Genomic DNA, 18273 nt, shown 5'->3' on the forward strand with positions numbered 1-18273 from the left:
CTTCCCTTGGAATATTATCCCCCAGGAGCTCAGCAGGGTTTGCTGAATGACACAAACAAATCGGCTTGGAATCTTTTTCTCTTTTATTATCTCAAAGCTCCCCAGCTGCTCAGAGTCCTGGAATTCATCTTCCTTCTCTCTTTTTTTTCTTTTTTTCTTTTTTTTTTTTTTTTTTTTTTGTGTTTTTTGAGGTTTTTTTGGGTTTTTTTTCGGCCAGAATTTTAGAATGGAAAATAATTAGAATTCCCCCCTTTGGGAAAAAAATCAGTATTATTCCTGGCTGGGATCAGCTGGGATGTTCAGGAGATTCCTGCAGGAGTCCTGAACCTGCTCTGTGCTTCCAGAGCTTTTCCATTGGTTGGTTGTGGAATGTTTTGCCGTGAAAATCAGAAATATTGGATTAAAAGGCTGGTTTCACAAGGGAAGGTCACAACATCCCAGAATAATTCGGGATGGATGGAACCTTAGGGATGGAAGGGACCTTTAGAGGCTCTTCAACCTCCATCCCATCAAGGGAATTTTCCAGGAATTCTCTTTCCTGGCTGGGAAGAGATAAGAAAATAGACATGGATCGGGTTTAATTCACCTGTGTAAGGTATCCAGGTGTGTCCTGCTGGGAACAGGAACAGTTGGTGATTCCATGAAAACCTTGGGGAGTTGGTGTGAGGAGAAAGAAGACCTGAGGAATTTTCCAGGGAAAATTCAGGAGCGCAAAGCAATGATTTCTACAGGTTTTTATATGGATTTAGGCCTTTAACTGCTTCCAGGTTCTGGGAAATCTCCCCTATGGATTGGGCTGGATATAAACATGGCAAGGGCAGGGAAAAACACCAAGTGGGGTGTCTGGAACTTTTCGGAATATTTGGGTGTCCAAAGCCCTGAGAAGGAGGAAAAACCTCCTCACTTCGTGCAGAGAGAGATTTCTTGGAATCTCCTTCAATCTGGGTGATGGAAAAACCTCTTCTGACCTGTGCAGGGCTAATGGGGCTGGAGACGCATTAAATGGATGGAATTTAGCAGGGAAAAGGGCTTTATTGAGGAAATGCATCATTGCAGACGGGATAAACTAATCAGGGATGTTTGGGAAGGGAGATGCCCATGGAATTGGATTTGATCCGGAGGATAATCCACTCAAGGCACAAAAACAAGGTTGTTTATCACCTCTGTAAAACACTTGTCTGGGCAGAGAATAAAAACCAGGTTTGTCTCTGTAATCAAATTCTCCAAAGAGCCTCCGACGGGTTTGTGGGATTTAAAGGAAAAGAGGGAATTAAATCCCCAGTTTTGACCTCATGGGCGTCATTCTCCTTCCATGTCCCTGTCATGTCTGCTCTGACTCCTGTGCTGGGTTGGGGGACAAGAAATCCTCTGGAAGAGAATCCAATCTGACTAAAATCTGGGAGTCAATTCTGGAGATGATGCTCCTGGAATTGCAGCCATTTAGAGGCACAGAGAGCTTGATGCCAAATTTAAAGGAAGGGGAATAATAATAATAATAATAATAGTAGTAGTAGTAGTAAAAATGATAACAATAATCTCATTTTTATAGCATCCCATCAGATCATTGGAAATGATCCTCTGTTGGGAATTATTCTGGATTTTAACCACATTCCAGTTTCAACTGGAAGAACCCCAAGTCCTTTTTTTTCTGATCCATTTTTTTTCGCAATTTCTCGCAGCTTCTTCCGTCTTGCAAACCCCCCCCCCAGGTTTTGGGAGTCTCCCCAGGATTCCCACTTTTCAAGATCTTGGATACATGTGGAGATCATGGAATTGCCTGTGCCCCAGTCCCACACTGAGGCCAGGGGAGATGTTGGAGTGAGGGTGAATGAACCAAGCAGGATGGAGCTAAATCCAGGAGAAACCAAAACCCCCCAAAATCACTGGAATTAACAGTGGGACTGAGGGAAAGAAGGATTTTCAGCATTCCTTCGGCAGCATTCCAGCTGTTTAACTTTGGATTTTTTTGCCTGAAACTCCAGGCCCCATTCCCCAGATCCTGCAGATGTTTTTGTCAAGGGCAATGACTCAGAATGCAAGGGAGTTGTTTTTCCTGCAGATCCGGCGGCAGATAGGAGCTGACAAAGGGAATGTGCACAATAACAAACAACCAGAATTGGTCTGGAGTGGATGGATCCCTCGGGATTGGTCTCGTGTCTTCTTTCCCTTCAGCTTCTCCTTGCCAGAAACTCCCTCAAATCACTCTCACTGCCCTCCAAGCCTTGCTGTTTCCTGGGAATTTACTGCTGCTTTTCCAAGAGAAAAAGCTGCTTTTCCAGAGGGAATTCTCCTCTCCAGGTCCTGTTTCTGCAGTCCTGTGGTTTTTCCCAGAGAAGGCAGATTTCCTTCAGATCCAAAATGGAATTCCCAGTCCTCAAGGGGCAGCCACAGCTTCTCTGGGCACCCTGTGCCAGGGCCTGCCCACCCTGCCAGGGAGGAATTCCTTCCCAATATCCCATCCTAACCTACTGCCTTTCCGTTTGAAGACATTCCTGCTTGTCCTGTCCCTCCATCCCTTGGAAAAAGTCTCTCTCCATGTTTCCTGGAGCTCCTTCAGGCACTGCAAGGCCACAGTGAGGTCACCCTGAAGCTTCTCTGCCCCTGGCTGAACATTCCCAACTCTCCCAGCCTTTCCACATGGAAAAGGTTCTCTCTCCCTCTTGTATCTTTCCCAAACTCATAGGAACTGCATCCTCTAGGAATGGTAAAACCAGAATTCCAGGTTAAATAGGGCCTTTACAATCAGAATTCCAGGCTCCTCCTTTATGTTGGTGATCTCCCTGCTTTGCCACCTCCCAAACAGGCCACAAACACATGGAAGGGGTATGGCAGGAGCTCTTTGGGTGCTGGAATTCAGGGACAAACTCCAGATGGACTCACAGAACGGCCTGGTTGGCTCCCATCCCACTGCATCCAAGGCCTCAGCTGACCCCTGGCTGAAGCCTCTCCTCCCTCCCACCCCAACCAGCTCAGAATGTGCTTTGTGATCCACCTGCTGCTCCAGGGAAATCATTCCCCATCCCTGCATCCAGCAGAATTCCTGCAGGAAGCCTCTGCAGGGCTGTGCATGCAATCCAGCTGTTTGTCAGCACTCTGGCAGGTCTCAATCCTTCCCTCCTCCAAGGGCTGGTGATTCCAAACAGACATTGCTTGGATTCAATTCCGTTTTCTTGCTCAGGGTTTGGCTGCTTGGATGTTCCCTCTTTTCCAGGGGCTGCTTGGATGTTCCCACTTTTCCAGGAGCAGATGGAGGCACCTCAGCAGAGCTGATATTACTTGTCAATCCTTGTGGCATTCTGTGGAGCAAAGAGGAATGGGAATTTTTTTCCCAAAGGTTTTGGTCTTTGAGAGAGAGCTGAGGAGATTTGGAGCTGTTGCTTTCTCAGCCAGCTGCAAACTGAGATTTTCTTCTGGAGGAAAAATATCCAATGTGTATGTCAGTTAGATTATGGAATCCTGGAATGGTTTCGGTTGGAATGGACCTGAAGGATCATCCCATACCATGGGCAGGGACACCTTCCACTGTCCCAAGTTGCTCCAAGCCCTAGTGTCCAGCCTGGCCTTGGACACTTCCAGGGATCCAGGGGCAGCCACAGCTTCTCTGGGAATTCCATCCCAGCGCCTCCTCACCCTCATCTTAAAATTGCCTTCCTTTCATCCAGTCTGAATCTTCCCTTATTTAGTTTCAAACCATGATCCCAATCCTGGCCTTAATCCTTTCCAAGCATAATATGGATCACTGCAGAGCCATTCCAGCCGTAAGTGACCAACCTTATGGAAAACAGTTCCTTGGGTAACTCGGTCAGTAAATCTGATCCTTCCTCTCATCTTACATTAAGCTGAGCCTTTCCCAGATCATTTTCCTTAACTTTTCCTGGATACAAGGCTGCACAGCTTCTCCCTGAGCATGGCCCTAAATCCCAGCTGGAGAAAGTGGCAGAAAAGGCTGGAATAAAAATAAAACAGTGGCAAAAAATGAAAACAGTGGCAAAAAATGAAAACAGTGGCTGAAGTCAAACTGGCCAAATGTCCCTTCTGTCCCTCCCACCACATGGAGCCCTCCAGCCCTGTTGTCCCAGCGTGGCTCCAGTGGATATTTAAAGGATGCAGGGACATTGGAATTCGATGACCTTTAAGGTCTCTTCCAAGCCAATCCATTCTGGGATTCTCGGATTGGAGGAGCTAAACCAGGCAGAAGGATAAGGATATCAGCAGTGGAATTACATTGTCTCCAGAACTCCTGCAGGCACGGATGGGAGTTGATCAGGATTGTTCCCAGTACTCCTGAAAATCACAAGCCTAAGGAGGTGTTGAAGCCACTCGCTGTGAGATCTTCCCAAAGGATTTCCAGGAAAACTCATTCCCACCTTTCTGTTCATGAACTGGAGGAGCCCATGGAGCTCCAGAGGAATCATTAACCCACACCCAAGTGTGTCCCAGCAGGATTTCTGAGTGCCACAGACAGGAGAAGACACAGCAGAAAGATTCCATGAGAATCAATAAAGGTTTCTTTTTATTAGAATTCCCTTTTACATACACCTGTGGTTTGCCTTTTCCCGCTCGTTGCTTTGGTCCATGCAGAAAGCAGAAGTGGAGGAATGTAAGCCAAATTCCTGCCTGGAGACACACACCCGGCAATGCCCCTGGAATCACACTTTCATCCTTCAGTTTTTTTGGGATTTTCCCTCTTTGGAAGGGGAACAAGGTTTTAAAACCCACTTTGGTGTTGGAGAGGGAAAACCACCCTCAGCTCCTCTCCCTCCTGCTCCGAGTGGAAAAAGGAGCCAAAATCCTGGAAAAAACCCTTTCCCAAAGCCCAGACCCCAAAACTTGTGGTGACCACCGTGGCTGGGTCATCCTGAAGCTGCTGAGATGAGCAAAGGGGTTCAGCAGCAGGTTTGTCTCCTCATGGATCCTGATGGGAAGAGACTGGATTTGGAACATGGGATGGGTTTGGTGCTTGGCTGTGGCTGTCCTTCCCCTTCTCCTGCTCCACCTCATCCAACCTGGCCTTCCAAATATCCCACTTTTCACAGCAAATGCCTTCGTGTCCAAGGCCAGGTCAGACAGGGCTTGGAGAACCTGGGATAGGGGAAGTTCTGCCCATGGAACCAAAACTGGGTGGTCTCAAAGCTCCCTTCCAGCTTCCAGCTGGGCCTGAGCTGCCTTTCCAGAGGATTTTGTATCCCAATTTCAGAGGAGGTAACCTCGGGCATTTTGGAAACAAGGCCCATGCTGATCCTTCCCTCTCCAATATTTTAATCCCAAGGATTTCCAGCCAAGCATCTCCCACATCCTAAATCCCCACAGTCCTCAGTAAAAAATGATTTTGTCCCTCGTGGAGAGTTTTAGGAGAGGAAGTTGCCACTCAAACCTTCTCCTGCCTCCTGAGATCTCTACTCCTGTTGGATTGTGGATCTAAAGGATAAAGCCACCCTGAAATCCCAGTGCCACCTTGAAATCCCAGGTTTGGGGAATTTATTTGAATTATTCCCCTTTTCCTCTTCAGAATTTATGGGCAAAACTCACTCCAGGGAAATCAACAGACACCTTGGTGTTGATTTTCTTGGGGTCAGGATTTCATCCCAAATTGTACCAACACCTCTGGCTTTGCACACCTTGGAATTAGCCCAGCACCTTGAACCCTCAGTCTGAGGAAGAGAATTAAATTCCATTAGATTCCTTCCTTAATGTGCCAGGAAAACCACTGCTCCAGTCAAAGGGAGAAGTTCCTCTGCGGGATCCAGGAAAAATGGTTTGGAATTCTGGGTTCTGGGTTGAGTTTGTTCTAATGTGCCCCATTCTCCAGTGAAAAAAAAGGAGGAAAAGTGGCCGTGAGGGTAAAAAAGAAGAGGGAGTTGTACTGTCTTTGTCACCCCCACCCCATTTGCTCTCTCAAGACTCTCCCAATTAAGAGAAATCATAATTAGGCACTAATTTCCCCCGTCAGATCTGTGCTGGGAGGGAGGTCTGCCTGGAAAAAGGCTGGATGTATCGGAATTCCTAATTACTCCTGCTCATCTAGGGGAGTTTTCCAGATCTTTTCCTTTCATTCTTGGCCCCTGCCAAGCTCTCAGCTGATTTCCTGCCCTGGAAAATGCCTGGAATTGCCTCTCTGGGGACAGATTTTGTTGTGTGCCATGGGTGCACCTCGAGGGACAAGTGTTCCCAAAGGAGAACTGTCAGGGAATCAGGGAATTGCTGGGATTGGAAAAGCCCCATTGGACCATTGACTCCAACTGGAAAGCACCGACCTAGAGCTGGATGCAGAAACCACAGGAGCAGATGAGAAGGTGATGCTCAAATTAAACTAGAATATTTAACGGTTTATCAGCTCTAATCCCAAAACCTCTGAGCTGGTGGGAATATTCCCGGGAACTCTGCAGGTCCCACTGACTCCAGAATTTTGAGCAAAACAGGAGTTCACTGGGAGGATAAAATTCTGTGCCAAGGTTTGGAAATTCTTCCCTGCTCCCCTGGAAAGGCTTCAGAGGAACCTTTGGTAATGCTTCTTTTACTGTTCCCCTGAGATTGCCTTTCCCACACTTGACTCCCAAATCCTGGCAAAATTCTGGTATTATTGGGAACTTTGTGTGCTCTGGGGCTACTGGAAACCTGGAAAACAGTGGGAAAACTTGGAGTTCACATGCAAGGATGGAAAGGGAAGGAGGAAAGGAAAGGAAAGGAAAGGAAAGGAAAGGAAAGGAAAGGAAAGGAAAGGAAAGGAAAGGAAAGGAAAGGAAAGGAAAGGAAAGGAAAGGAAACAGATAAATGGGATAATTTTCTGTCCAGCTGATCCTTGGGTGTCCTTGGATTTAATCCCAACACCAAGCCTGGCCTGTAACTCTCAGCAGAACATTTGTGGAGCTGGATTTGGAAGCTAGATCTGAACTCCATTCTGCAAATTGGCCACGAGTCCTGAGCTGTGCTTTAGCTCCAGAGCTGTTTTGCCTTCTCACTGCTCGGAGTTAACCCAATTCCCTTCGGCCGAGCAGCTCCTGCCTCGTGCCAAGGAATATCAAATCCACATCAGAGCTGCTTCCAACTGCTCTGCCCTGGAGCCCAGCTTGGAACATCTCTGCCTCTGAGAGGTTTTATCCAGCTCAGAGAACTGGGAGAAGCCAGAATTCCGGACACTGCCCAGACCCCAGCAGAGCACTCAGCAGGATCTCAGAAAATAAACAAAAATAGCTGAAAATTTCTGTTTTATTGTTTGAAATCCTTCTGGAGCGTGGCATAAACACAATGAGTGTTTTCCCTGTTCTCTGTGTTTTTTTCCCCACAAATCCAGCAAGATTTAGGACTATTTGGGAGTCACCTCCCCACCTCTGGGTATCTGAACTCTGCCCAGGTGTGATGAGTACAATGTGATCCAAGAAATCACATTCCCATCCCAAAGCTCAGGATTGGCTTTGAACCATAAACCTTCCCCTCCCTGCTGAATTTGCACCCAGATAAAGAGGAAAATTAAATGCTGATTTAAGTTATCTAAATAAGTTTTGGGGGTTGTTCTGGAGGGACAGTTTGGAAAAAAGAATTGAAGTGTGGAAAAGGATTCCCAGGAGAAAATCCCTGCTCCAAAAACTCCAAAACTTCCTACACACCAAGGAGCAGCCAGCAATGATGTCTATCAGCACTGAGGTAAGAAGAACCATGATTAGGAGATTTATCAAGGTCTATCAGAAGCCTGGACAGCAAATTAATTTGGGATTAATCAGTAAATGAAGCTCATCTGAGGGATTTCTGTCTCAGCAAAGTTTGTTTGATGTCCCTGAGCTTGAAATGGCCAAGGAAGATCTGGAAACCCCAAGGAGGACCTGGAAACATCAAGGATGATCTGAAAACCCCAAGGAGGACATAGAATCACCAAGGATGACCTGGAAACACCGAGGAGGATGTGTGAAAAAAAGAACCCAGCCTATAAATGTGGTTTCTTAACATTTTGGAACATCAGAACCTGAAATTAAAAGACCTTTCAGCCATTGAGCTTGTCAAGACAACAAACAGGAATTCAAAAATTGGAGATCTTCCCTCTCCGTGTATTTTCGTGGTTTAAAAAGTGGAAAATTCTTCCCAGCTGTGGATGTTCCATGACCTCCAGCTGATTGCCCATGAACAGATATACAAAGCCAATCCCTGGCTGAGAAATTCGATTTTGGGAGATCTTTTGGCTCGGAAACAAGCTGAGGAGCAGAGCTGAGGAATGGTGAGGGACAGGACAAGACATGATCTCATCTGAACCACGACCAAGGAGAATGGAGGAGGCAGAAAAACATTTGTCTGCACTTATCTGGGAGAAGCAGGAATGCCAAAACTGCTGCCGAAAGCCATCCCAAAGAAATTAAAGGAAGATTGAACAGCTGGGTGTCCATCCAGATAAAAGGGGGGATCATGGAGCAAGGAATCCTGAGGGAAACTCTGATGCTCTGGATGGAATAGAAGAGGCACAAGGGTGTGAGATTCCCTGTCCAAGCCCAACATCTCCGTGGTGCTGGAGGACACCAATCCAAGAGTTTCCAGGAGATTCCATGTGAGGCAGTCAGCTGGGATACTGCAGAGCACAGCTTGGCTTGGAGAACTGAGAAGGTCCAGAGGACTCTGGAGTATTGCCAGGTGTTTTCTAGGATGGGAGGAAAAGGGGCAGAAATCTGACACAAAGGAGGAGGGAAAACTGGGAAAAAAACAGGGAACAGCTCCTTTGGGGCTTTGCCTGCTCCTTGAAGTGAACTTGGGAAAGTTTCTTGGCCTGTTTTCCAAGTTGGACAGGGCTTGGAGCAACCTGGGATAGTGGAAGGTGTCCCTGCCCATGGAATGGGATGGGCTTTGAGGCACCTTCCAACCCAAACCATCCTGGGATGATCCCATGATGATGATCCCATGCTGATGATTCCCTGATAATGATTCCATGATAATTATTCCATGCTAATGATTCCATGACAATGATCCCATGCTAATGATTCCATGCTGCGTTTGCTGCACCCCAACTCCAATCTGCTCTCTTCACTCCACGATCCCACGTTGGATCTGAACCGGGATTGACACAAGCCCTGTCATTCCTGCAGGATTTGCTGAGGGCAGTGGATGAATTCTGGACAAATGAATCCTCCCCTCACAGGTTTCTGTTTCCTGGGGCTTTCAGGGCTGTGTTTCCATGGAAAATCAGACAGGAGACAATCTGTCATCCCAGGTGGACTCATACCTTTGGATGGGGATAAATTCTCCTCAGGAAATGTCACCTGGTGATGGAGGAAGGGAAGAGGAGCTCTGAATCCAAAGCTCCAACAGGACCATTCCGTTTGTCCTTCCAGGACAAATCACAACCAGAACTTGGAGCTTCTTCTCTCTTTCCAGCCATGCCAGCTCTGATGTTTCCTCAGGAACATCAGGGAGGGAGGACCCTGCATCTCCAGCTGACAGATCCTGATCCATACTCTCAATCAGGAGTTTGGGAGCAGCCCAGGAATGATGGGAATGGGCTTTGGCAAACAGATCCTGCTGTGCCTTCATGGCAGTTTTCCCTCTCTTTTGGTGTCAGCATTATCCCGATTTTTGCATGAATGTTGCTCATGCACAAAAACATCCCAAAAAAAATCCATTATCTATAATTTGCAATTAAAAGGATTTAAAAAAAAAAATATTTCTTCCCCATGTACAACCTTGTGCCTGTAATTTTTACCTACATTTAACAACAGGTTTTATTTATTTTAATTCTAAATAATCCAGTGCTGAACGCATTTCATGACTGACTGCATTTTATGCAGTCAAGGCCGCATTTTATGAGTTGTATTTGTTCATAAATAAATTTATGGCTTTTGGTAATGCCTTGGATTTCTGAGGAATTGTCAAATGTTCTCAATCTTGAGTTGAGTAATAAACACGAGCAAATAATGAGTCACGGGTTGGGTTTTTTTGGTATTTTTGCTTTGTTCCAGCAGTGAAATGATAACTCAGAAATGTCTTCGAGCGAGAAAATCGGGAGGGGCAGAAGAAGAGAGCAGGAAAATGGAGGAATCTTTGAAAATTTGATCTTTTTGAAACTCTCATTTGGTGGGAAATGGTTGTGGTGAGATTTGACTTCTTTTGATGATACGAGACAAGAAAACAACAAATAAATATTGAATTTCAAAGGGTTCTTTTACAGGACAAGAGGGAACAGCCTCAGGCTGTGCGAGGGCGGGGGGGCAGGCTGGACAACCGGAGGAATTTCTCCATGCAAAGGGTGGTCAGGCCTTGGAAGAGGCTGTCCAGGGAGGTTTGGAGCTCTCATCCCTGGAGGTGTCCAAGGAACCCCTGGGTGTGGCACTCAGTGCTCTGGTGGGCATTGGGCACAGTTGGACTCGATGACCTTGGAGTTGTTTTCCAACCTCAGGGATCCTGGGATTCTGTGACCTGCAGCTGCTGGCGAGCAGCTCCAGCTGCTGACAGAACCTCCCAGCCATCCCATCCCTCACCAGGTGTGAATCCAAACCTCAGAGATGTGATCTTTCCTTGGATTCTACCAGACTTTGGTGAGACTCCAATCTGAGAGGTTGATGAAGATTTGGGACACAGAGCCAGGATCCCACCTGCTCTTCCTGCCTCCCTCCAGAGCCTGGGGATGTTATTCCTTAACTATCCCTCAGAAGACCAGCTGGCTGCTGCTGGTGGAGTCTTTCTCCTCATTGGGGTTTTGATTAGTTGTCCAGAGAAGCTGTGGCTGCCCCTGGATCCCTGGCAGTGTCCAAGACTGGGCTTGGAGCAACCTGGGATAGTGGAAGGTGTCCCTGCCATGGCTGGGGTGGCACTGATGAGCTTTAAGGTCCCTCCAACCCAAACCATTCCAGGATTCCATGATCCTGCAGAACAGGACACTCAGAGGGCAGAGTGAGGAACAGTTTAAGGAAGGACTGGAGCTTTCCAGGAGCACCCACAGAACAGGAAAGCTGGGTTATCCCCCCAGGAACTGATTTGAGCCACCAACACCCCTTGGGATCTGCGAATTCCCTGCCCTTTGTGGTTCCCTCTCCACTGCTGCACGTGGAAAAACCGGAATGTCGCACATTCCAATAACCACCTTTTCCCCCTAAAATTCCTGCCTTGCTCCTGGGACTCAGGGAAAGGAGAGGAGAATTCCTGCCTGCATCCCACCCATGAATGCAACCCTTCCCCATCCCAGAGGAGCATTTTGCCAGGGAGTGAGCATTCCCAAGGGAAGAAGAACACAGAACTGGTCGTACCCAACAGGACCTTTGGCCAACAGATCTTTCCCACCCCTGTGTGTGTCACCAGGCAGATTCCCAGGCAGGGAACAACCCAAACCCCAGCATGGACCCCAGGGTGGCCTGTCCCCTGCGGGACCATGGCACCGGAGCCTCCCTGCACCACTCCTGCTTTCCCGGGGACATTCCCGTCCTCCTTGGCCTCCCACGCTCTCCAAGTTCTCCAAGGACCACGTGGGGCTTTGCAGCCCTCCCTGGTGAGCTCCAGGGATCTCTGGTGTCCAGCAGGTCTGGAGAGCTCTGGCTCTGCTCTCACCAGGAAATCGTGGATCACGCAATTCAGGGATGGGATCACCCGCCAGCCACACTGGTGGCTTTTTTTTCCCAAATAACTTAAACCTCTCGTTCCACAGAACGGAGAAACTGCATGGAAACCCTCGGAATCCGCTGCGTGGCCCGATGGTCTTTTCCCACTAAATGCTCTCCGGGAACCTTTCTCATCCTTTGGCTGAATTTTTGTTTTTGATCTCCTCCTCTCTTTACATCACTGTCTCTCTCTCCTCCTCCACCAGGACCGTGGGTCTGTCTCCGTCGTAAAGCCCGGAGCCGTTCAGGTATTCCTCATCCTTGTTGTACTGCTCCGGGCCGGAGGAAGGCATGGAATTCTCCGAAATGGAGCCGTTTTTCACATAACCTGGCAGATTCCGGTGCCCGTTGAGGGTCCCTGGAATGAGTCTGGTGTTGAGGTGGAGGGCCAGCGCCCCTCTCGTGGCTACATTTGTGATGCTGGTGTGGGAAACCATTGGTCCATAACTGTAGGTTGTGCTCCCACTCCGCGCTTTCCTTTTGAAGTCAAGGGCTAAAGTCCACCTGCTCCATGACTTCTTTATTTCTGCTTGGACCTGAGGGGAAAAGTGGGAAAAAACACGTGAGTGGGAGAGGAAAAATGCCAGGAAAATTCCCTCTGTGATGCCCACAGAGGGAATGGGTGAGAAACTCTGTGGACTTTCATGGTCTTTGTGGGTTCCTTCCAACTCAGGAGATTCTGTGATTCCATGAAATTGGAAAAAGCAGTAAATTCCCATTAAATCTGCCCTTTCCAAATGAAATATTGGACACTGGACCTGAGGGGAAAAATGGGGAAAAACCCCCATGAGCGGGAGAGGAAAAATGTTGGGAAAATGTGCTGCTCACAGAGGGAATAGGTGGGAAACTCTTTAGGGATTTAGACTTTCATGGTCTTTTTGGGTTCCTTCCAAACCAGGAGATTCTGTGACTCCATGAAATCGGAAAAAACAGTAAATTCGCATTAAATCTGCCCTTTCCAAATGAAATATTGGACACTGGCAAGCTTGAATGGATGAAAACATCTGGCTGGAATGGTTGGGATCACTCTGCCCAAGGGCTGAGGGATAGAGAGCAGCACATCCAGGAGAAAATCCCTTCAAAGTGGGATAAACCACCTTAACCCTGAGAAATTTCCCTAAAAAGAAGTCAGCTGCCTACTTTAGACTGAGCCTGTTGCTTTAGACTGGACCTAAAGTAGATGGCTGAGGTCAGGATGAGATCAATTCCCCTTAGATTTTATCCTGGTTTTATCTGCGGAACATAAACAATGATTTTGTGGTTGTATTTCTCCTTAAAATCCATAAATATGGGTGAAAAATTCCCCTTAAAATCCATAAATTTCGGCAGAAAATTCCCTTTATAATCCATCAATTTATGTGAAAAATTCCCCTTAAAATCCATGAATTTAGGTGAAAAATTCCCCTCAAAATCCATAAATTTAGCTTTATGCCAATCCATGGAAGTTCCTCCCTGGGGTGCAGCCGCTGACCATCCACTTTCCTAATTTGCAGCAATAGAGAGAGTTAATGGAAACAAAGAAATGAAAGGATATTACTCTGAAAATAGTAAAAAAAAAGGGTCAAAAGAGCCTGGAAAAATCCAGAGTTTCTTAGGCAATCAGCTACTCTATCAAGCCACTTCTTTTCCTGCCACAATCAAGCAGCACTAAACAGCTCTTGTGCTGGGAAATTTTAAAAAATCCACATTTTTTTTCTCCATTAGCCCCATCCATGGGGCTCATTCCAATGCCATATTGACCTGAGTGTTTCCCATCAGGAAAAAAATGAACTTTCCAAGTGGATTGACAGATTTTGGAATGGAAAACGAGGTTGTTGTAGAAAAATGAGGATGTGCTGATTTGCATCCCCTGGGTGTGGAATGAACCCAAGAAAGGAGGTAAATAAAGAAGATGCTGACAACTCACCTCTCCATTGCAAAAACAGTATATGATGGCAACAAAAAATCCCTGGAAGGAGAAGGGAACAACAAATTAATGGGAATTTTGGGAAATTTGGATCTTTTCTCTTCCCAGAACCCCAATGTGATCAGCAACACTCAACCTCAGGGATTAAATCCAATGTATTGAATCCAATGTATTGAATCCAATCCAGCCAAAGACCTTGCAGCCCCATTTCCCTCCTCTCCCCACCGAAATTCCCGTGGTTTCCCAGAGTTCCAATACCTGGAAAGAGTTGAACAGCATTTCATAGTGCATTTGAACTTGCCAAAGAATCCCTGACACGTCTGTGTATGGCATAGCCATGAAAACAATATAGTGAACGCCAAACAGAGGCATAAGGACTAGGGTAGATTTCAGCAGCTTCCTGCAGGGAAGAAAACCGGGAATTATTCATGGATAAAATTCCCTGACATCACCAACCCAGCCAGGCTTGTCAATAAGCATGAGTTGCTCGTGGTTTGCTCCTTGTCCCATTGGATATGGGATGTTGACACAGGCTCTGTGGAATTCCACCTGGAATTCCAGGCTGTTGCTTCTCCTGTGGGATGTGACCGAGATGCCTTTTCCAGCCCTAAACTGGCTCCGGGTTTGGATCAGGATCATGGGTGGAAGGAAGGTGGGAAGGAATGAAAGGAATGTGGGCTGCAATTCCAGCACCAAATAAATCCCCTCATCCCTAAGGATGGCTCTCCATCTCCATGTGGTCCTACACAACCCTCAGTAGGTGATGCTGCCAGAGCAGGAGCTTGGGCTGGATGATCTCCAGAGGTTCCTTCCAACCTCAGCCACTCTGGGATTTGCCCTTTGAGGCAAAATAGGAAAATCCACCTGGATTTAGTGGCTCCTGTGCAATGAGCAGTGCTGGAGGAGAGGGAAGTGAATCAGGAGTGGAATTACTCTGGATATCCAGGGGAAGAGGACAGGGCAGAGCTGAACACTCCTTGGAGGTGATTTGGGCTTCAGCATCACTTGGAAAAGCTCCTTTCTTTGGGAAGCAGATCCTATGCTGAGGACTCCAAGGAGGTACCACAACCCTGAGTGCTTGGCTGGGCTGGCTCTGGAGGGAATGAGCTTTGCCTGGAAGTGACATTAACTGAGGGATTAAACCTTCTGCCAGGAGTTCCAGCAAGTCCCTGAGTGCAGCAGGGATCGGGAAGGGCAGGAATCACTCCCAGAAATCCCCGGCGCTGCCTCTGTCCAGCGCCTGGAAACCACCAAGGGAATTGAGCACTTTCAAAGGAGCTGGCCCCATCCAAACCATAATTAACGGCAAAGCTTCGGCCAGGGAGAAGTAAATAAGTGGATAAATCAGAGCCCTGACAGGGCAGCGAGGAAAACCAGGAGGTGTTTTCCTGCCAGATCTCCCTCCTGCCTCAAATGTGTGCTTGGAGAGGGAGGTGGGAGACGTGAGCTCATGGTTTGCATCCCAAATAATTCTGCTCTCCCCCTTCCCAAGTATCCTGTTGGGAAATCCAGGAGATCTCGAGAAGCTTTGGGAGCTCTGAAGCAGCCGTGGTGTCCCAACAATCCGAGTTTTCCAGCCAGTTTTGACCATGCTACAAATAACAGGAATTATCAAGGGAAACGAGCTGGCAGAACAAAGGAAGACCAAACAAACAACGGAATTGGAATCTTTTTTTCCCAGTTCAGCCAAGGCACTGAAACAGCTGCCCAAGGGCAGGTTTAACAAATAGGCCAAGCTTTACAAAGCACATGAGGGAAAGAAATAAAAGCAAATAAACTGACACAAATTTTACGGCCTTCAACAGCACAAGCAACGTTTTATTTTCACAATTTTGGTTTAAAAACCAGCTGAAGAGCTGGAATTCCTCCCTAACCTCCAGCAGGTTGGATTGGAAAGGTTTAGGAGAGGTTTAAATCACGCTGATTCATTCTGCATTACCACACTTGGCCGACAACAACCTTCTCACCTTATTTTAGGTGGCTCCAGTGTCACCCTGGGCTTCCTCTGTGGCCAAAGGGGTGAAGTGAGGAGACTTTGTCCCATCCCAAAAAGGGGACAGGGCAGGTGACACTCTGGACGTTTTTGTCCCATCCCAAAAAGGGGACAGGGCAGGTGACACTCTGGACGTTTTTGTCCCATCCCAAAATGGGCCCAGGGCAGGTGACACTCACCTGTACTGTTGTCTCGAGTCACACCTCCCTGCATTCGTCTCCCGGAGCTTGGTTGCGAGGACTCTGATAATATTGATAAAAAGAATAAAATTTACCTGCAGGGGGAAGAAAACAAACGACAGAGGAAGGAGAAGGGTTAGAAAATGATGGAAATGGTGGAGTTGATGTTTCCCCCTGGTGAGGCAGAGGTTGGGGTTCTGGAGGAAGTTCCTCCTGGGAGAACTTGTCTTGTGGAAGGGATGAGCATCCCAGGAATCATCCCAGGTTTTTAACTTTCAGGGAGAGAAGGGAATGGCTCACGAGGTGTGGACATCTCCCATGGAAACACCTGAGCCAGCCAGCCCAGCAGCCACCTGGAGAAGACCAAAACAAGGCTTTATTTGTCTTTCCCTGCCCAGTGGGGATTAAGATCCCCTCAGGAACATTTGTAGGATGTCTTCCCACATTTCCACGTGCAAAAGGAAGGAATAACAAGCAAACTACACCATGATGGAGACACAGAGTTGACCTGACTGGAGATCACAGCTCAAAAATGAAGGGCAACAAAACTGTTGGATTTTTCCCATATTTCTACTGCCAAGCTTCCTCTGGGAAGCGTTTGGGATGATAAGGATGGATAAGGACAATCAGGGAGTTACATCAAATTCTTTTCAGGGAGACATCTATGAATCCAACTCATGGCCAACTGCTCAACCAGGACAATCCTGACCACCTTGGAACAGGCTGTCCAGGGAATCCCAATCCCTGGAAGTGGTCAAAAGCCATGTGGATGTGACACTTGGGGACAAAGTTTAGTGGTGACCACAGTGGTGCTGGACTTGATGATCTGGGAGAACTTTTCCAACCTTCGTGACTCCATGATTCCAATCTTATCCTACAGGAACACACAGAGGAAAATTTAATGGCAACACCTCATGGAGAGGAAAGATGGGTTGACACTGGAGAAATTCCCATCTTGTAGGTCACTTCAGAGCTTGGTGTCCCTGGAACTGGAATTCCATTGGCTGCTGGCCCAGCCAAACCCATCCATGGGATTATGGCAAGGGAAGAACCATCCTGTAGCTGCTCTGAGCAGATCCATGGTGCTGGAAAATGCTGTTTCCTATGGATTCCTTTGGCATTCCAAGGAACCAAACTGCCACGCCACACACAGGCTTGGAATTTTAGGGAGGGACCATTGTGAACCTCACGTTGGACAGTCCAGGAGACCTCCTTGGATTCGTTTTGGTTGGAGCCAGAGCAGATCCAGGTTCCAGCGTTTCCGTGATGAAGATCTCACCACAACCACCGGAGAGTCATTCCAGTGGTTAATTATCCTCCCTGGTAAAACCAGGAGTTCCCTGAAGCAGCAGGGCCTGCTTTGCCATCCTTTGTCTCCTGTGGTTGGATTCCTCCTCCTTTAACGAGGTGCAAGTTCATTTGGAACTCTTTTCCATAAAACTCTTTTCCATAGAAAAGCAGGGAAGGTCCTGCCACACCCTTTCCCCTCACTGGGATATGAGTGAAATTCCTCTCCTGTGTAATTTCCCTGTTTTTGTGAGGTTTGTGGGAGTTTTACATCCCTACAACCCCATTCCCTGAGTTCCATTTGGTTGAAATTTCCTGGCTGGCATAGGAATTATAAGGAAGGGATGGACTCACAGGCAGTGAAGAGTGGAGCCTGGGGGCATCGAATTCCTTGGAAACCAATCCTTGAGGGAAAAACCAAGCAGGATTTATGCCTTTATATGAGTTTTTCCAGCTTTAAAGGCTCTAAAGTGGGATCTTTATGCTGCCTTTGTCACTTCAATTAAAGATGCTCAACCTTACCACCCCCAGGAGGGAAACTGCTCTGATTTCCCAAACGTGCTACATTTTAAAAGAAATCCAGATGAGTGAATCACATCCAAATGAGCCGAAAGTGGAGCGAATTTAAACCCTAAAGCCTCCAAAGCTTCATCCAGAAAACGCAGGGCTCAGTCCAGCCATGCAGGATCGGTGTGGGAATTGCAGGAGCAGCCAAGTGAACAATACCAACCCACAGAAATTAAACAGACACAACCCACAGAATATTTTTGCATAGTAAACAGCTGCATTTGCAAATTGCCGGGGCGCAGGCACAGCCTCCTGGAGGAATCTTATTTTTCCAAGGATGAGCCTCAATTGGGCTCTTTCTCCTCTGCTAATTGGCCTTTAAATGAAATGCAATGGGGTTGCTGGAATTCATTGAATTGAACCATCTGAACTTTCTTCTGCAGCCTCCACTGTTCCATTTCCAACGCTGTGGTCTCAGCCATGCATTTCTTCCAAGGAATTGCTGGAGCCAGGCGGAGAATTTCCACCAAAAGGGTGAAATCCAGCTTTCCCCAAACCCCAAAAAACTCACCTAGTGGCACAGATGAGCCCTGGAAAATCCACCCTGGAAAATCTCCTGCTCTTTGTGTGTCTGGTGTTCTTCTCACCCGCACTGAGCATCTTCCAAGGCCTCCTGATTTGTGAGGTGGGAGGAAAAGCCTAATTCCAAACCCACAAGAGTAGGGAGAGATTCCTACTGACTCCACATGTGGATGAGTGATGAGGGGAATGGGGTTTGTGAGGGTGGATGAGCTTTTTCCATCGAGAGATGAAAAACCCCGAATAAAGAGAGGGAGC

At 47.4% G+C, this 18273-nt stretch overlaps 1 protein-coding gene across 1 annotated transcript in view; it reads right to left on the reverse strand.

The window, feature by feature from the left end:
* Nucleotides 1-8018: 8018 nt before the first annotated feature.
* Nucleotides 8019-18273, reverse strand: part of PTH1R (parathyroid hormone 1 receptor) — a 79522-nt gene continuing 69267 nt past the window's right edge. Inside the window, exons 10-13 of the mRNA XM_085050066.1 lie at nt 15643-15737; nt 13729-13870; nt 13471-13512; nt 8019-12100 (exon numbers count right to left, since the gene is read on the reverse strand). Of these exons, the coding sequence (XP_084906192.1) occupies nt 11738-12100; nt 13471-13512; nt 13729-13870; nt 15643-15737 (642 nt within the window). The 3' untranslated portion in view covers nt 8019-11737. The remainder of the gene's footprint in view (nt 12101-13470; nt 13513-13728; nt 13871-15642; nt 15738-18273) is intronic.

Source organism: Lichenostomus cassidix, chromosome 2, assembly GCF_008360975.1.
Source record: "Lichenostomus cassidix isolate B80296 chromosome 2, HeHo_3.0, whole genome shotgun sequence".
Classification (NCBI taxonomy): domain Eukaryota; kingdom Metazoa; phylum Chordata; class Aves; order Passeriformes; family Meliphagidae; genus Lichenostomus; species Lichenostomus cassidix.